This window comes from Nomascus leucogenys, chromosome 3, assembly GCF_006542625.1.
Source record: "Nomascus leucogenys isolate Asia chromosome 3, Asia_NLE_v1, whole genome shotgun sequence".
Lineage (NCBI taxonomy): Eukaryota > Metazoa > Chordata > Mammalia > Primates > Hylobatidae > Nomascus > Nomascus leucogenys.
Genome location: NC_044383.1, coordinates 140772820 through 140789420, shown reverse-complemented (window position 1 = coordinate 140789420; position 16601 = coordinate 140772820). Strand labels below are relative to the sequence as shown.

General features: G+C 38.7%; 1 protein-coding gene across 8 annotated transcripts in view; it reads right to left on the bottom strand.

The window, feature by feature from the left end:
• SCAF8 (SR-related CTD associated factor 8) overlaps window positions 1–16601 on the bottom strand; it is a 230891-nt gene that overhangs the window by 178346 nt on the left and 35944 nt on the right. For all 8 annotated transcript variants that reach the window (XR_004029401.1, XR_004029400.1, XM_030809871.1 and 5 more), the window contains 2 exons: window positions 10467–10550; window positions 6541–6585 (listed from right to left, as the gene is read on the bottom strand). Coding sequence is in view for 6 of the 8 variants with exons in the window: in XM_030809871.1 (XP_030665731.1) it covers window positions 6541–6585; window positions 10467–10550 (129 nt within the window). In the remaining 2 variants the exon portion in view is untranslated. The remainder of the gene's footprint in view (window positions 1–6540; window positions 6586–10466; window positions 10551–16601) is intronic.

Sequence of the window (16601 nt, the reverse complement as noted above, 5' to 3'; positions counted from 1 at the left end):
TACTCCTTTCAAACTATTTGTGCCCATGTACAAAAATCTCTTTGTATCCTACCTCCAAGCGTAAAGGTATACTTATGATAAAAGTCCAGTTACAGAATACTGCACCCTACATGAAAAAAAAAATATATATATATATATATCTCAAGACACCAGAGGTAAGTAAATATAACAGCCATCTTTCTATTTTTTTTGAGACGGAGTCTCGCTCTGTCACCCAGGCTGGAGGGCAGTGGCATGATCTCGGCTCACTGCAACCTCTGCTTTGTGGGTTCAAGCAATTCTCCTGCCTCAGCCTCCTGAGTAGCTGGGATTACAGGCATGTGCTACCATGCCTGCCTAATTTTTGTATTAGTAGAGACAGGATTTCACCATTTTGGCCAGGCTGGTCTCAAACTCCTGACCTCTCAAGTGATCTGCCCACCTCGGCCTCCCAAAGTGCTGAGATTACAGGCGTGAGCCACCGCGCCTAGCTAACAGCCATCTTTCAATGTGAACTCAATCCTTCCTCTGGAAAATGATCAAACAGCAGAAGAATAAATGTTTTGCTTCATTGAAAAATATTTACATATCCACTGCAAAATATCAACCACCATAACAACCATGTACATAAAGCTACCAGATCAACTTTCGAGAAAACAAAAAACTTTCATGATAATCTCTAGACGGTTTAGCACCATCTTTTCATTTATTATTTACAAAGTAAATGTAACTTGAGAATCACCACAAATAAGCCCCATTTCCTGCTCTTACTAAATATGCAGCAGGAAATTTGAAGAAGGTAATCATAGCCAAAAACTTACAGATTAAGGCAATAGTAACTCATCCACAGACCATTTTCAGAGCCAGAAAGATGAAATTTATTCTTGACTTCACCGTATCTAAGAGTAGCCACAGTACCATAGAATGTATTTCACTGTAACAAAGCACCTAGATTTTATCAAAATAAATAGTCCTGAATGATAATGTTCAATCTTATTCTGAATCTAGTGGACAGATTTGCTTGTAGTATTCATGCAAAAAAAGGCAAGGGATTTCATACAAACAAAAAGAGTTGGGTAAACTCTACATATTTTGGAACAGAGCTGAGGATTTCATTTTCGCATTTCAAACTAGCAAATGAGAACAGAATCATTAGCTATGGATGGTAGAAAAGTCACCAAATCATGAGGTCTCTGGCTCAAAAATAAAATTTATTGCCTTTAGGATTCAGGATAACTAAGTAGTTGTTTATAATGCAAATATAGGGATCTATGATGGTTAATACTGAGTGTCAACTTGACTGGATTGAAGGATATAAAGTATTGATCTTGGATGTGTCTGTGAGGGTGCTGCCAAAGGAGATTAACATTTGAGAGGCCGGGCGCGGTGGCTCACGCTTGTAATCCCAGCACTTTGGGAGGCCGAGGCGGGCGGGTCACGAGGTCAGGAGATCGAGACCACGGTGAAACCCCGTCTCTACTAAAAATACAAAAAATTAGCCGGGCGTGGTGGCGGGCACCTGTAGTCGCAGCTACTCGGAGAGGCTGAGGCAGGAGAATGGCATGAACCCGGGAGGCGGAGCTCGCAGTGAGCCGAGATTGCACCACTGCACTCCAGCCTGGGCGACAGAGCCAGACTCCATCGCAAAAAAAAAAAAAACATTTGAGTAAGTGAGCTGGGGAAGGTAGGTAGACCCACCTTTAATGTGAGTGGGCACCATCTAATCAGCTGCCAGCAAGTATAGAGTAGGTAGAAAAATATGAAAAGGAGAGATTGGTCTAGCCTCTGAGCCTACATCTTTCTCTCATGCTGGACGCTTCCTGCCCTCGAACATTGGACTCCAGGTTCTTCAGTTTTGAGATTCAGACTGGCCGTCCTTGCTCCTCAAGCTTGCAGACAGCCTGCTGTGGGACCTTGTGATCGTGTAAGTTAATACTTAGGTTAATACTTAATAAACTCCCCTGTATATATGTATACCCTAAATATGTGTATATATATACACATATCGTATTAGTTCTATCCCTCTAGAGAACCCTGACACAGGATCAAAACAGAAGTTCTAAAACCTATCTTCTGAGGTTTCCGTATCTGTTTGTAACTCCTGCCTCTGCTGCTGCTGCCGCCCCCGTTTTTTCTGTTTGTTTGTTTTGTTTTGTTTTTTTGAGACAAGCTCTTGCTTTGTTGCCCAAGCTAGAGTGCAGTGGCACAATGATGGTTCACTACAGCCTCAACCTCCTCCTGAACTCAAGCCTCAAGCACTCCCTCCACCTCACCCACATAAGCAGTTGGGAACACGGGCACTTGCCACTTTGCCCAGTTAATTTTTGTAGTTTTTAGGCTGGGACAGGGTTTTGCCATGTTTGCCCAGGCTGGTCTCAAACGCCTGAGCCTAGCCCTGGCCCCTCCCAAGCTGCTAGACTGTAGGCATGAGCCAGAGTGCCCAGGTGCTTTCTGTCTTACAAAGCTAAGACACAATCAGCATATGAACTGATTTTTGGCAAAATCAATTAGGACAAGGCTAGAGGCCAGAATATTCTTTAGAGTAGTTTTCTTGGCCTAAAGGAAATCATATTTACTGTTAATTTTTCATTTACCATCATTTATTACTCCATAAATCTTTCATGACTAAAACATGGGTTCACGGATAACATATGACCAAACTGCAGCCACACTTCTCCCTCACACAATTTATGGTATATGAAGAGAATATAAAATGGTACGGCCATCTTGGAAAACAGTTTGGTAGTTTCTTATAAAATGGAAACATGTACTTACTATCCCAAAGAAATGAAAACTTACATTCACACAAAAACACTCTGGGTATACAAGTGTTCCTAGCAGCTTTATTCATAATAACCAAAAACTAGAAACAACCCAGATGAACCCCAACGAGTGAATGATTAAACTGTGGTAAAGTCATACCCTGAAATACTACTCAGAAATAAAAAGGAAGGGAACTACATGTCTCTTCTGGTTACTGTAGCCTTGTAGTATAGTTTGAAGGCAGGTAGTGCGATGCCTCCAGCTTTGTTCTTTTTGCTTAAGATTGTCTTCCCTATACGGGCCCCTTTCCTATTCTATGTGAAATTTAAAGTAGTTTTTTCTAATTCTGTGAAAAATGTCAGTGGTAGTTGATGGGAATAGCATTTAATCTATAAATTACTTTGGGCAGTATGGTCATTTTCACGATATTGATTCTTCCTATCCATGAGGATAGAATGTTTTTCCATTTGTTTGTGTCCTCTCTGATTTCCTTGAGCAGTGGTTTGTAGATCTCCTTGAAGAGGTCCTTCACACTCCTTGTTAGCTATATTCCTAGGTATTTTATTCTCTTTGTAGCAACTGTGAATGGGAGTTCATTCATAATGTGGCTCTCTGCTTGGTGTATATTATTGGTGTATAGGAATGCTTGTGATTTTTGCACATTGATTTTGTATCCTGAGACTTTGCTGAGGTTGCTTATCAGTTTAAGGAGTTTTTGGGGCAAAACAACGAGATAAAGTCTCACGCCAGTCAGAATGGTGATTACTTAAAAGTCAAGAAACAACTGATGCTGGCGAGGCTGTGGAGAAATAGGAACACTTTTATACTCTTGGTGGGAATGTAAATTAGTTAAACCATTGTGGAAGACAGTGTGGCAATTCCTCAAGGATCTAGAACCAGAAAAACCATCTGACCCAGCAATGCCATTACTGCATATATACCCAAAGGAATATAAATCATTCTACCATAAAGACGCATGTACACGTATGTTTACTGCAGCACTATTCACAATAGCAAAGACATGGAATCAACCCAAATGCCCATCAATGATAGACTGGATAAAGAAAATGTGGTACATATACACCATGGAATACTATGCAGACATAAAAAGGAATGAGATCATGTACTTTGCAGTGACATGGATGAAGCTGGAAGCTATCATCCTCAGCAAACTAACATAGGAACAGAAAACCAAAGATCCCATGTTCTCACTCATAAGTGGGAGTTGAACAATGAGAACACATGGACACAGGGAGGGGAACAAAACACATCAGGGCCAGTCGGGAGTGGGGGGTGAGGGGAGGGAGAGCATTAGGACAAATAGCTAATGTATGTGGGGCTTAAAACCTAGATGACAAGTTGATAGGTACAGCAAACCACCATGGCACAGGTATACCTATGTAACAAACCTGTATGTTTTGCACTTGTATACCAGAACTTAAAGTGAAATTAAAAATAAAAATAAAAAGGAAGGAACTATTTGATACATGCAACAACTTGGTTAGATCTCAAAAGAATTATGCTGGGCAAAATAGGCCAATCTCAAAAAGCTACATTTTGTATGATTCCATTTATATAACATTTTGAAATTCAAAACAGAGAAAGAGAACAGGTTAATGACTGCCAGGTATTAGGGATTAGGGATGGGGAGGAGGAGGTGAGTCGAGTATGACTACAGAGTATATAAAAGGGAAACACAAGGCATCCTAGTGGTGAAGGAACTGTTCTGTATCTTGACTATGGTGATGTTTATATGAATCTATATAAGTGATTAAACTGCATGGAACTAGATGCATACATATACAAATGAGTGCATGTAAGACAAAATCTGAATAAGGTTAGTGTGTCAATAGGTGACTATATCAATGTCCTGATTGTAATATTTTACTACAATTCTACAGAACATTACCACAGGGGGAAACTGAGTGAGGGGCACCTGGGATCTTTACATCATTTAGTCCTACTGATTTAATGACATGTGAATCTACAATTAGCCCAAAAGTAAAAGTATAAAAAAAAGTGTATATACACACAGACACACACACACACACACACACACACACACACACACCCTTATTTTAACCATTACACAAATCTGTTGCTGGATCTCTGATTTAAACAGCGTAATAGCAAAGCATTTAAGTTTTTCCCCATATACTGAATGGCTTCTTCAGATTGACTGTAATTACCTCACGATAGAGTAACTTTGCTCATTCCAGGTCTTCCTAAGATTCTGACATGTTTTATTCAAAGTACCCTACCCCAAATCAAATCAGTAAACAAGCATTTATCCATAAATTCACTTTTACCTTTTAAACCTTTACTACTCAAATTGTGGTTTGTGAAGAAACATCATCTAGGAGTTGTCACAAATGCAGAATCTCAGGTTCCTCTCCACACTCAGTGAATTAGAATCCACATTTTTAACAAGAATCCTAGGTAAATTCCTATTCATCACGTTTATGAGGCACAGTGTAAGACATTAAAACTTTTTGGCTGGGCGCCGTGGCTCAAGCCTGTAATCCCAGCACTTTTGAGAGGCCGAGACGGATGGATCATTTTAGGTCAGGAGTTCAAGACCAGCCTGGCCAACATGGTGAAACCCCGTCTCTACTAAAAATACAAAAAAATTAGCTGGGCATGGTGGCCCATGTCTGTAATCCCAGCTATAGGGGAGGCTGAGGCAAGAGAATAGCTTGAACTCGGGAGACAGAGGTTGCAGTGAGCCGAAATCGTGCTACTGCACTCCAGCCTGGGCGACAGAGTGAGACTCTGTCTCAAAAACAAACAAAACAAAACAACAACAACAACAAAAAAACAGACATTAAAACTTTTAAAGAAAGATCTTTAATCAGAAGAACAATCTCTGAGAAATGCTTTTAAAAGCGTTAGACCAAATAAAATTTTCTAATCACTAACATTTTTAAACTTTAAGTGAAACAGACAGCATACTTGTTATTCAACCCTTTATCTTGGCTTCAAGTTACCTAAACTACTTAATCCCCAAGTATGTTTTATCGATACTACACACACACACACACACACACACACACACACACACACACACACACACACATTTTTTGAGACAGGGTCTCACTCTGTTCCCCAGGCTGGAGTGCAGTGATGTGATCTCAGTTCACTACAACCTCTGCCTCCTGGGTTCAAGCAATTCTTGTGCCTCAGCCTCCCAAGTAGCTGGGATTACAGGCATGCACCACCACGTCAGCTAATTTTTGTACTTTTAGTAAAGACACGGTTTTGCCATCTTGGTCAGGCTAGTCTCGAACTCCTGGCCTCAAGTGATCCACCCACCTTGGCCTCCCAAAGTGCTGGGATTACAGGTGTGGGCCATTGTGCACAGCCTATCAATACTATATTTTAAATATTGAGAAAACAAGAATTTTAAAAAAGAAAGAAGAACTCAATCACATAAAGGCTAACTAACTTTGTTCAAAGTTACCTAGCCAGTTGAATGACTGAAATCTCACTTCAAATCCTGCACCCTTCTCCCAGGTGAAGAACATAAACACACTGCAACCTTGCTGAATCCTTAATGCCACATGACACTGATTCTCAAGCTGGCTCTGCTTGTATTTAGGCACATGAACATAGGCAGAATACAAACCTAAGTAAAATTATCTGAAAGGCACTTTCATTTTATTTCTTGATTAGAAAAGAACTGGAATCACTTTTTAACAGTCCATCAAAACAACTTAAACTTGGGTATTTGATCTAAAGGAGAAGAGTACAGGCATTAATCTACAATTATAGCACATGTATGGAAAATTATATACTTACTTTCTGAATAAACTTCTCAACACTCTGTACCACATGTTTATAGAACTAAAAGAGGAAAAAAACGAAGTATGGTTTTAAAATCAGTTTGAGGAGATTGAAATTTCCTGCTAACCATAGGTTTTACAGGCTCCAAAGGTCTATCAAAACAATTATCTTAACCAAGAATTTTGAGACAAACATTCTTGTCACTCACCTTCATATGCAACTAGCTGGGCTATATAATTAGTAAAGGGCTTCTCTAAAGTAGATGTATGATCAGTATGTCCAAAGTGCATTACCTTACCATAGATATAAAATAATGCTATTGAAGACTTTCTGAAAGCATACTTTAACGAACAGTTGTGTTGACTGCAAAATACTTGTAGTAAGTACTGGTGGGTGTATATTCTTGAAAGGAAAAGTACAGTTTTCATATAGTATAATTTTATCAGTTAAATCAAGGGAAATTTGAAAAATCAAATAACTACAAATAACATTAATAAATGTATGTAAGGTAGTTGTTTTCAACTTCATTTATCTCCTTCTGCCTCTCCTGGAAAATGAACTGCAAGAATACAAAATAAAACACGGAAACGTATAATATCCTAATGGATCAGACAAAATGAATCAGCGGAAGTGAACATGTAGATTAAAAATTAGTAATGGGCCACTATCAATTTTGAGAAAAGTTAGAAGATTTAAGTTTCATAAAATATAACACTATGAATAAACTTGAAATAAATTATAAATTTAGCATAAAGTATATAAATTTGTGCCTAATAAATTTTAATGCCACAATAACAATACCATATTGGCGTATTATTTCTGTTTAAAGAACTTGAATTGTGCTTCTCTTTATACTTTTTTTTTTCCCCTTGGAGACACAGTCTCACTCTGTCACCCAGGCTGTTGTGCAGCGGCACAATCTCAGCTCACTGCAACCCTCGCCTGCCGGGTTCAAGTGATTCTCCTGCCTCAGCCTCCCAAGTAGCTGGGACTACAGACACGTGCCAGCCACCACGCCTGACTAATTTTTGTATTTTTAGTAGAGACGGGGTTTCGCCATGTTGGCCAAGCTGGTCTCCAACTCTTGACCTCAAGTGATCCGCCCACCTCAGCCTCCCAAAGTGCTGGAAGTATAGGCGAAAGCCACTGCGCCCAGCCCTCTTTATACTTTTCTTCTCATGAATTATGCTTTTTAAGGAAATTCCCTTAGACTGAAGAACTATGAACATTCAACTAAACCTCAGCACTAAATCCAGTATTTATAATAATAAAAATAAAAGAAAACATCATGAACTCATATTCACCAAATCAAAACCTACAAGTTTAAGTCTGGCTGAAGTTACCTACAATAACGTAAGTTTACTCAATGGTTTAAGTTATTTAAGTAAAAAGCCAAAACAACTACTTAAAGTTATTAGGCACTTTATAGGCCCCTAAACATTTAAAAATCAATATGCAAAATATTAAATAACTACACACTGAAGGAACAATTCTTCTGGAAGACACCTTGACAGCGTTCTTTGCTTCTAGTTACTATACATAATTAAAACAAAACTACTTCCTAAATCTTAACTGAAAGTTTATTAATTCTCATAGGCCTTCTTCCCCAATAGGTTTTCTGGGAGGTTTTGTTGACAGTGCAATGTTAACCATCACTCATTAATCATTTCTATATAAAAAACAATGACTTACCTCAATACGAAACACAGTATCATTTAAATCTGATTAATAAAATGTAGTGTGTGTGTGTGTGTGTATACACTAAATGCAGTTTAAAGTAATAAAGTAGTGAAAAACAACTGGTCTAGACTCTTCAAAAATGTCAATGTCACAAAAAAACAAAACTGCTGGGTGACAGGACAAATAAGTATAATGTGTGATCTTGACTGGATTCTGAAAAAGCAGGTTGACAGCAACAGCTACTAGTCAACAATGCAACAACGTTAAAATGTAAGGATGAACTGTATATTAGATAATTATATCAAAGTGAAATTTTTTGCATGTGATTGGTATATTATGGTTCCCTAGGAAAATGTCTTTATTCTCAGGAGTTTCAAATTCAAGTATGTATCAAGGATTAAGTGTTATTATGAATGAAGTCTGAAACTAACTTCCATATGTAGCAAAATGTTAATCAGCAAATCTAAGGGAAGAATATGTCCTGCTCACTATAATAATTTGCAACTTAGGTTTAAATTTTTTCAAAATTCAAAACATTAAAAACAGTAAGTCAAAATAGTAAAATATATCATAATAATAAAGATTAGACTCTTTTTAAAAAACATTACTTCTTTTTTAAAAAAACTTTAAGAGCCAAGATCTTACTACGTTGCCCAGGCTGGCCTCAAATTCCTGGGTTCAAGCGATCCTCCTGCCTCAGCCTACCCAGTAGCTAGGACTAACAATGTGTGCCACTGTGTCCAAAGAGTTAGACTCTTGACTGACAGAATTTTGGATTAAAATTCTAGCTACATTTACTCCTACTACTGCAAATTACTTAATTTCTCTCAGACCCGTCTGACATCTGAAAATAGAAAATACTGTTTGCACCTATACGTCATTAACTCTATTAAGAAAGTACTCTGCTCAACAAGTTATGAAAAGTGCATCAATTACTAATTTTCACAGAAAAAAATACATGTTTCCATACTTTCGAATGATCATGATCATAAAAATCAGATAATGTATAATAATCCACAGTGAGCCTATCAAATCCTCTAAAAAATCATGTCTTTGAAACATTTTCTGGCTTCAATGTATTTATAGTTACTGTCGTTCTCTCTGATTTTCTGCCATGTAAGTACATGGATTTTAACTACTGATGTAAGATACTAATAAGTCTGAAAACTAAGCTTTAGCCACTAGCAAACTGCAAAATCAACGAATCATCTGAATTTTCACCCAGTAGTAATTACTAGTAAATAGGAATCTGTTAAATCTAATACACTGCTGTTATTTAAAAGATAACAAATAGTTGGTGCTTTTGGTTACGGTTAATATTTTAATTCAGGGCAGGAAAACGTATCACTGAATATTCATAGGTTAGTACCTACTTAATTAGAAATAAGTACTCATTCATTCTCAATTTTAAGAGGCCTACTAATTCAGGGAATCTTAGCCTGGGGACAAGAACTTCTTGGGGAAAAATCTATGGCTGAGCTTGAAAAGATCCTTTTGCCAAAAAGTTTCTATAAAATTTTGCACATATGTGTATTTCTCCAGAGGATCCAACCTTTTCCTGAGATTTTCAGGAGTATTCATGAGTTAACATAGGTTTAAAACCTACTTTATGAGAGCAAAGGTTAAATGTCTATGGCCTTTTCCCACAGTTCAAATACCTGATACAATGAGTCACAACTGTTTTCCTTAATGGCCTATTTTCAAATCTATAATATTAATAGAATCAATAAGAAAAAATAAACATATCAACATATAGAAACCTTTTACCAACTCAAATTTCAAGGTTCTGCCAAGTCAGTGTGGCAAAAGACAGTGTTAAACACATTCTCCATAATGTGGATATATGCAAAATATTATCTGTCTAAGAAAGGTGAGGAAAAAATGACTGCTTCAAAAAATTTATGGAAGAATGTTTAAGGAAGAACATTTATCAAAATGTTAAATGTTCAGGAGGCTGAGGCAAGAGGATCACTTGAGCCCAGGGGGTCAAGGACACAGTGAGCTATGATCGTGGCACTGCAGTCCAGACTGGGTGACAGAATAAGACATTGTCTCTAAAAAAGAATAATAATAAACATTAAATGTTTATATCTAGGTGGGAGAGTCTACAGGTGACAGATTTTCTTTTTTGTGTTTTTCCACAATATGTGTTAACATTGTAAAGTAAAAAAGAACATATAACCCATAAAAAATTATCCCCCATCCAAACTATTAATACAGTTTTTTCTTTTGAAAATAGAAGAGTAAAATGTATTACTCACCTTAATAGCTTTGATGGCTGCCTTAGTAATTTGGGTCATTTTCGCTTTCGAAATGGGTGGTTTATAGTCATTCAGGGAATACAACTGATGAAAAAAGAACAAATTTACATACAGCAAAACTCTCCAAGCAATTACATGAAACTACCAAACATGTTCATTTTTATATTCTCAATGAAACCAACATACCGCTTTTCTTTTACAAATCAAGCTCAACATCATTGCCCATAAGGCAAATGCAAATCAAAACTATAATGAGCTACCACTTCACACTTACTTGCTTATAATCAAAAAGACAGTAACAAGTGTAAGCAAGGATGTGGAGAAACTGGAACCCTGATACAATACTGGTGGGAACATAAAATGTTGCAGCAGCTTTGGAAAACAGCTTGACAGTTCCTCAAAAGATTAAACACAGTTAACATAAGACCCAGCCAATTCCACTTCTAGGTATGTACCCAAGAGAACTGAGAACATGTATTCACAAAGAACTTGTACATGATACTTTTTCCCGTCTGAGGGTTGAAAAAGAAAGAAAAAATAATAACCTGTACACATGTGGTCATTGTAGCCTTATTCATACAAAATTCATTTAAAATTCATAAAAAAGCAGACACCCAAATATCTGTCAGCTAATGAGTAAACAAATATATCTATTCAACGAAATATGAGCCATAAAAAGAAAAAAAGTACTGATACATGTTACAACCTGAATGAACCTTGAAAACATTATGCTAAACTAAAGAAGCCAGGTGAAAAAGGCAGCATATTATATAATTCCATTTATATGTAATATCCAGAAAGGGCAATCTATTGGTGGTTGTCTAGGGCTGAAAGAGTTGGAGATAAATGAGGAATCATTGCTGATGAGTAGAGTGTTTCTTGTTGGGATGATGAAAATAGTTTAAAATGGAATGTGATGATGGTTGCACAGAACCACTGAATTGTATACTTTAAGTTGACTGATTTTACGGTATGTATCTCAATAAAACTTTTTAAATATCAAGGGCTCTGGCCGGGCAAGGTGGCTCATGCCTGTAATTCCAGCACTTTGGGAGGCCTAGACAGGTAGATCACCTGAGATCAGGAGTTCAAGACCAGCCTGGCCAACATGGTGAAACCCTGTCGCTACTAAAAATACAAAAATTAGCTTGGCGTGGTGGCAGGCACCTGTAATCCCAGCTACTCGGGAGGCTGAGGCAGGAGAACTGCTTGAACCCAGGAGGCAGAGGTTGCAGTGAGCAGAGATTCCACCACTACACTCCAGCCTGGGAGCCTCCACAGGGAGACTCTGTCTCAAAAAGAAAAAACAAAAAAAGGGCTCTGATGTTTAACAATAATCCCACCCCATCCCCCAATCAATTTATTTATTTATTTATTTATTTATTTATTTATTTATTTATTTATTTATTGAGACAGGGTCTCACTGTGCCACCCAGGCTGGAGTTCAAGGGCATGATCACAGCTCACTGCAGCCTCTACCTCCTGGGTTCAAACAGTACTCCCACCTCAGCATCCCAAGTAGCTGGGACTACAGGCGCACGCCACCACATGGGCTAATTTTTATATGTTTTGTAGAGGTGGTGTTTCACCATGTTGCCTGGGCTGGTCTCGAACTCCTGGGCTCAAGCAATCTGCCTACTTCAGCCTCTCAAAGTGGTGAGGTTACAAGCATGAGCCACAGTGCCTGGCCTACCTCCAAATCTTTGTTCTGAAATTTCTCATATAAGCAAAGGGATAGAATCCTACTTCAGTGTGAGGGAATCAGGCAACAGACAATTACTGATTAAAACTTCTCTTATATGCACAGATGCTGATTTTTAAGTTTAACACTGTAAGATATTAATTAGAAGTCGAAACTAAACTTTAGCCATCAGAATACTGCAAAAACTTCAACAGATTTTAAACGCAATTCAAACAGAATTTCTTGGTTAATTAACTACAAACTTAGGGAATCCTGCATAGCTTTTACTTCAGCACCCCTTATAGCATTCAATTCTACTCATTTTTGCCTTCTATATCTCAGAAATCTGCCCAGTTTTCCCCCGTATTTGTCTCCTCTCCCTCTACCAACTCGTATTTCAAAATTCTAACCACCATACCATGACCACAGTCCAATTTACCTTAATCGCTCACCTGAAGAACAACGTCTAAATACATGCAGTATGTTCTCCCTACCATGTTTAGAGCTATCTTTTCTTTTTTCCCCCCCAACTTCTATTTTAGAATTTGGGGGTACATGTGCAGGTTACTGGGTATATTTTGTGATGCTGAAGTTTGCGGTACAAAAAATTCCCATCACACAGGTACTCAGCTTAGTGCCCAACAGTTTTTCAACCCCTTCCTCCCTCCCTCCTCTAGCAGACCCCAGTATCTACTGTTGCCATCTTTATGTCCATGAGTACCCAATGCCTAACTCTCACTTGTGAGAACATGCAGCATTTGGTTTTCTGTTCCTGCATTAATTCACTTAAAATACAGCTATCTTTTCAAAAACTAATCTGATCAGGTAACTGACACTCACCCACTCCTACTACCCACCCCCCTTAAAATGGTCGATGACTTCCTACTCACTGGATAAAAACAAAAAAATCTGTATATTTAAGGCCCTGTCCATTCTAACTCCTGTCTACCTTTCCAGCCTCATCTTACAATATTGTCCCAGCCTTCTATTCCAGACACACAGTGGTCTTTTTTCAGTTCCCTGCCACCGGGCCTTTAAAATAGGCTTGTTTCCTCTATTTGGAACACTCTCTACCAGGGTCTCTCCAATAGTTAATGCATACCCGTTCATCTTAAAGCATCACCTAATGAGGAAAGGCTTCACGACCTCCCCAACCAGATCAATACTCCCTCTTTTATGCTTTCTTTGTGCTATCATTTATAATACCTGTGAAGCATTCATTGCTGTAATCTGACGTTTACTTGTATGATTATTTAACTAATACTTGATTTTTTAAAAGATATGTCACAGGGTGTTGCTGACTGACAGTAAGAGACAAAGGACACAAGTTCCTTTAATGAAATTTAACTTAATAAGAGTTTAACCAAGGTCAGGCACAGTGGCTCACACCTGTAATCCCAGCACTTTGGGAGGCCAAGGCAGATGGATCACTTGAGGCCAGTGGTTTGAGACCAGCCTGGCCAACACAGCGAAACCCCATCTCTACTAAAAGTGCAAAAATTACCCAGGTGTAGAGGTAAACGCCCGTAATCCCAGTTACTCAGAAGGCAGAAGCATGAGAATTGCTTGAACCTGGAAGATGGAGGTTGCGGTGGGCCTAGATTATGCCAACGCACTCCAACATGGGTGACAGAGCGAGGCTTTGTGTCACAACAACAACAACAAAAAAAAACAGTTTAACCAAAGACCAACTGCTGCCCAAATGGAAATGAATCCTGGTAGAAGTGCAAACATGCTTCCCCTTTAAGTTCTCATAAAGGCACCCATATGTTCATGACAATGGTCGACAAGAATTAGGATCCCATCACATACTTTCTAAGAACTTTTTTTTGTTGTTGTTTTCTTCTTCAGATAGGGTCTTGCTTTGTCACCCAGGCTGGTGTGATATAGTGGCATAAGCACCGATCACTGCAGCCTTGACCTCCCAGGCTCAACTGGTCCTCCTACCTCAACCTCTCAAGTAGCTGGGACTACAGGCACGGACCACCACACTCAACTAGTGTGTGTGTGTGTGTGTGTGTGTGTGTGTGTGTGTGTGTGTACCTCAACCTCTCAAGTAGCTGGGACTACAGGCACGGATCACCACACTCAACGTGTGTGTGTGTGTTTTCTTTTTCTGTAAAGACGGGGTTTTGTTATGTTGCCCAGGCTAGTCTTACACTCCTGGGCTCAAGTCATCTGCCCGCCTCGGCCTCCCATATCTCCCTGCTGAGATTACAGGTGTGAGCCACCACACCCAGCCTACTTCCTAAGAATTCTTAAGCTAAGATCCTTAAACTATTAAACTCTTAAAGTTAAGATCTGTGTCAAACTCACAGGGAATTTTAATATATTCATGCCCTTTATTCCTACCTGCTTTAGAAAATCTACCGGTATGCCAGTCTTCTCACCAGGTTCAAACTAATGTTAACACATTACTACAGTGCTTACAGCAAATTATGTAAAGTAAAGGTCAATTTCCCAAAATTTCCCAGCAGGCCCATTTGAAATCCATTGCTGTCCTCTCGTACTGGAGAATAAGGTCTAAGAACAGAGAGCCTGCATTTTTTGTTTAGTTTTTTTTATTTGCATTGTATCCTCAGTGTCTGGCAGAGAATAGATATTTGTTAAGAATGAAGAAAAATAAAGACATACAGGACATAACACCAAACAAGCTTTGTACAGAAAGATCTAAATTTTAATTCTAATTATGTCCCCTTATTAAAAGTTGTTAAACCAATTAACCTTAGTTTTCTATTTACAAAACAGAAATAATAGTTTTCACAGAAACATCGTATAGAAAACTTTCAGAGCACACTAGAACAGCTCAATAAGGGTTAGCTATTATCGAAATTAAAAGCTTTCTCTTTGATAGGCATTCTCCATTACAGTGAATAATAGTAAAGGACCAATCAAATCATATTCACTCAGCCATGTGAAAGCACATCCTACTACTGTTTATATTACTAGGGTAATGAAGAGGCATCAGCTTACTCTATGCTTGACAACACATTACTTCTTTCATTTTCTGTGGTAAAGTATGGAAGTTTCAATCAAGCACTAGCCCATATTGTAGCAGACCAAAGCTTTGTTTTCTTTTGGGAGGTGGCGAAGGTGGGATGGAGCAAAAAATATAATTTAGACTTCTAAAACATTTTCAACAGTCTTAAAAGCTCTTATCTAAGACTCTTCCTTAAAAATGTACCCACTGCAGACACTCAAGTTACTACTCAGGGAAATACTGGGTAATACATTACGTTTCAAATGCTCACTTAATACAGTCCATTCTTTAACAAGATGGGTTTGAACTGTGCAGGTCTACTTATATGTGATTTTTTTTTTTGAGACACTGTCTCACTCTGTCACCCAGGCTGGAGTGCAGTGGCGTGTTCTCAGCTCACTGTAACCTCTGTCTCCTGGGTTCAACTGATTCTTCTGCCTCAGCCTCCTGAGTAGCTAGGACTTTAGGTGCACACCACCACACTGGGCCAATGTTGTTTTTTTTTTTTTTTTTTTTTTTTTTTGAGACAGAGTCTTGCCGTCGCCCAGGCTGGAGTGCAATGGCGCGATCTCGGCTCACTGCAGGCTCCGCCCCCCAGGGTTCATGCCATTCTCCTGCCTCAGCCTCCCGAGTAGCTGGGACTACAGGCGCCCGCCACCTCGCCCAGCTAATTTTTTGTATTTTTAGTAGAGACGGGGTTTCACTGTGTTAGCCAGGATGGTCTCGATCTCCTGACCCTGTGATCCGCCTGCCTCGGCCTCCCAAAGTGTTGGGATTACAGGCGTGAGCCACTGCGCCTGGCCACACTGGGCCAATTTTTGTATTTTTAGTAGAGACAGGGTTTCACCATGTTGGCTAGGCTGGTCTCAAACACCTGGGCTCAAGCAATCCACCCGCCTTGGCTTCCCAAAGTGCGGGGATTACAGGTGTGAGCCACTGCGCCTGGCTTACTTTCATGTGAATTTTTCCAATAAATATTAGAAAAATTTTTAGAGATTTTTGACAATTTAAAAATACATGCAGAGGAACTGCATAGCCTAGCAATATTGAAAAAACAAAAAAGGCATGTCATGAATGCATACAATATATGTAGATACTAGTTTATTTTAGTTTATCATTTACAAACATAACATACACAGCGCCATTCACAGGAGAGAGAAACATAAACAATGTTAAAGATGTAGTATTAATCATAACCACAAAAACCTCTAGTATAATAATTTCATAGCCACCTTCTCTTGCTATTGCAGTGAACTCATGTGAGTATCCACTTAAAATGCCACGTGATGTTAACTAACCATTTCTGCATGAGCAGTTCATCTCTCTAATAAACTGCATATCATAGTAAAAAAATGATATCTTGCAGTTCTCGAAGATTTTTTATTTTTAGTGCAATAACATGAACCTTGAATACCACCACAGACCCATGGGAAGTGGCACTAGTGATGCTGAAGGTGCTCTCAAGAAGCAAAGT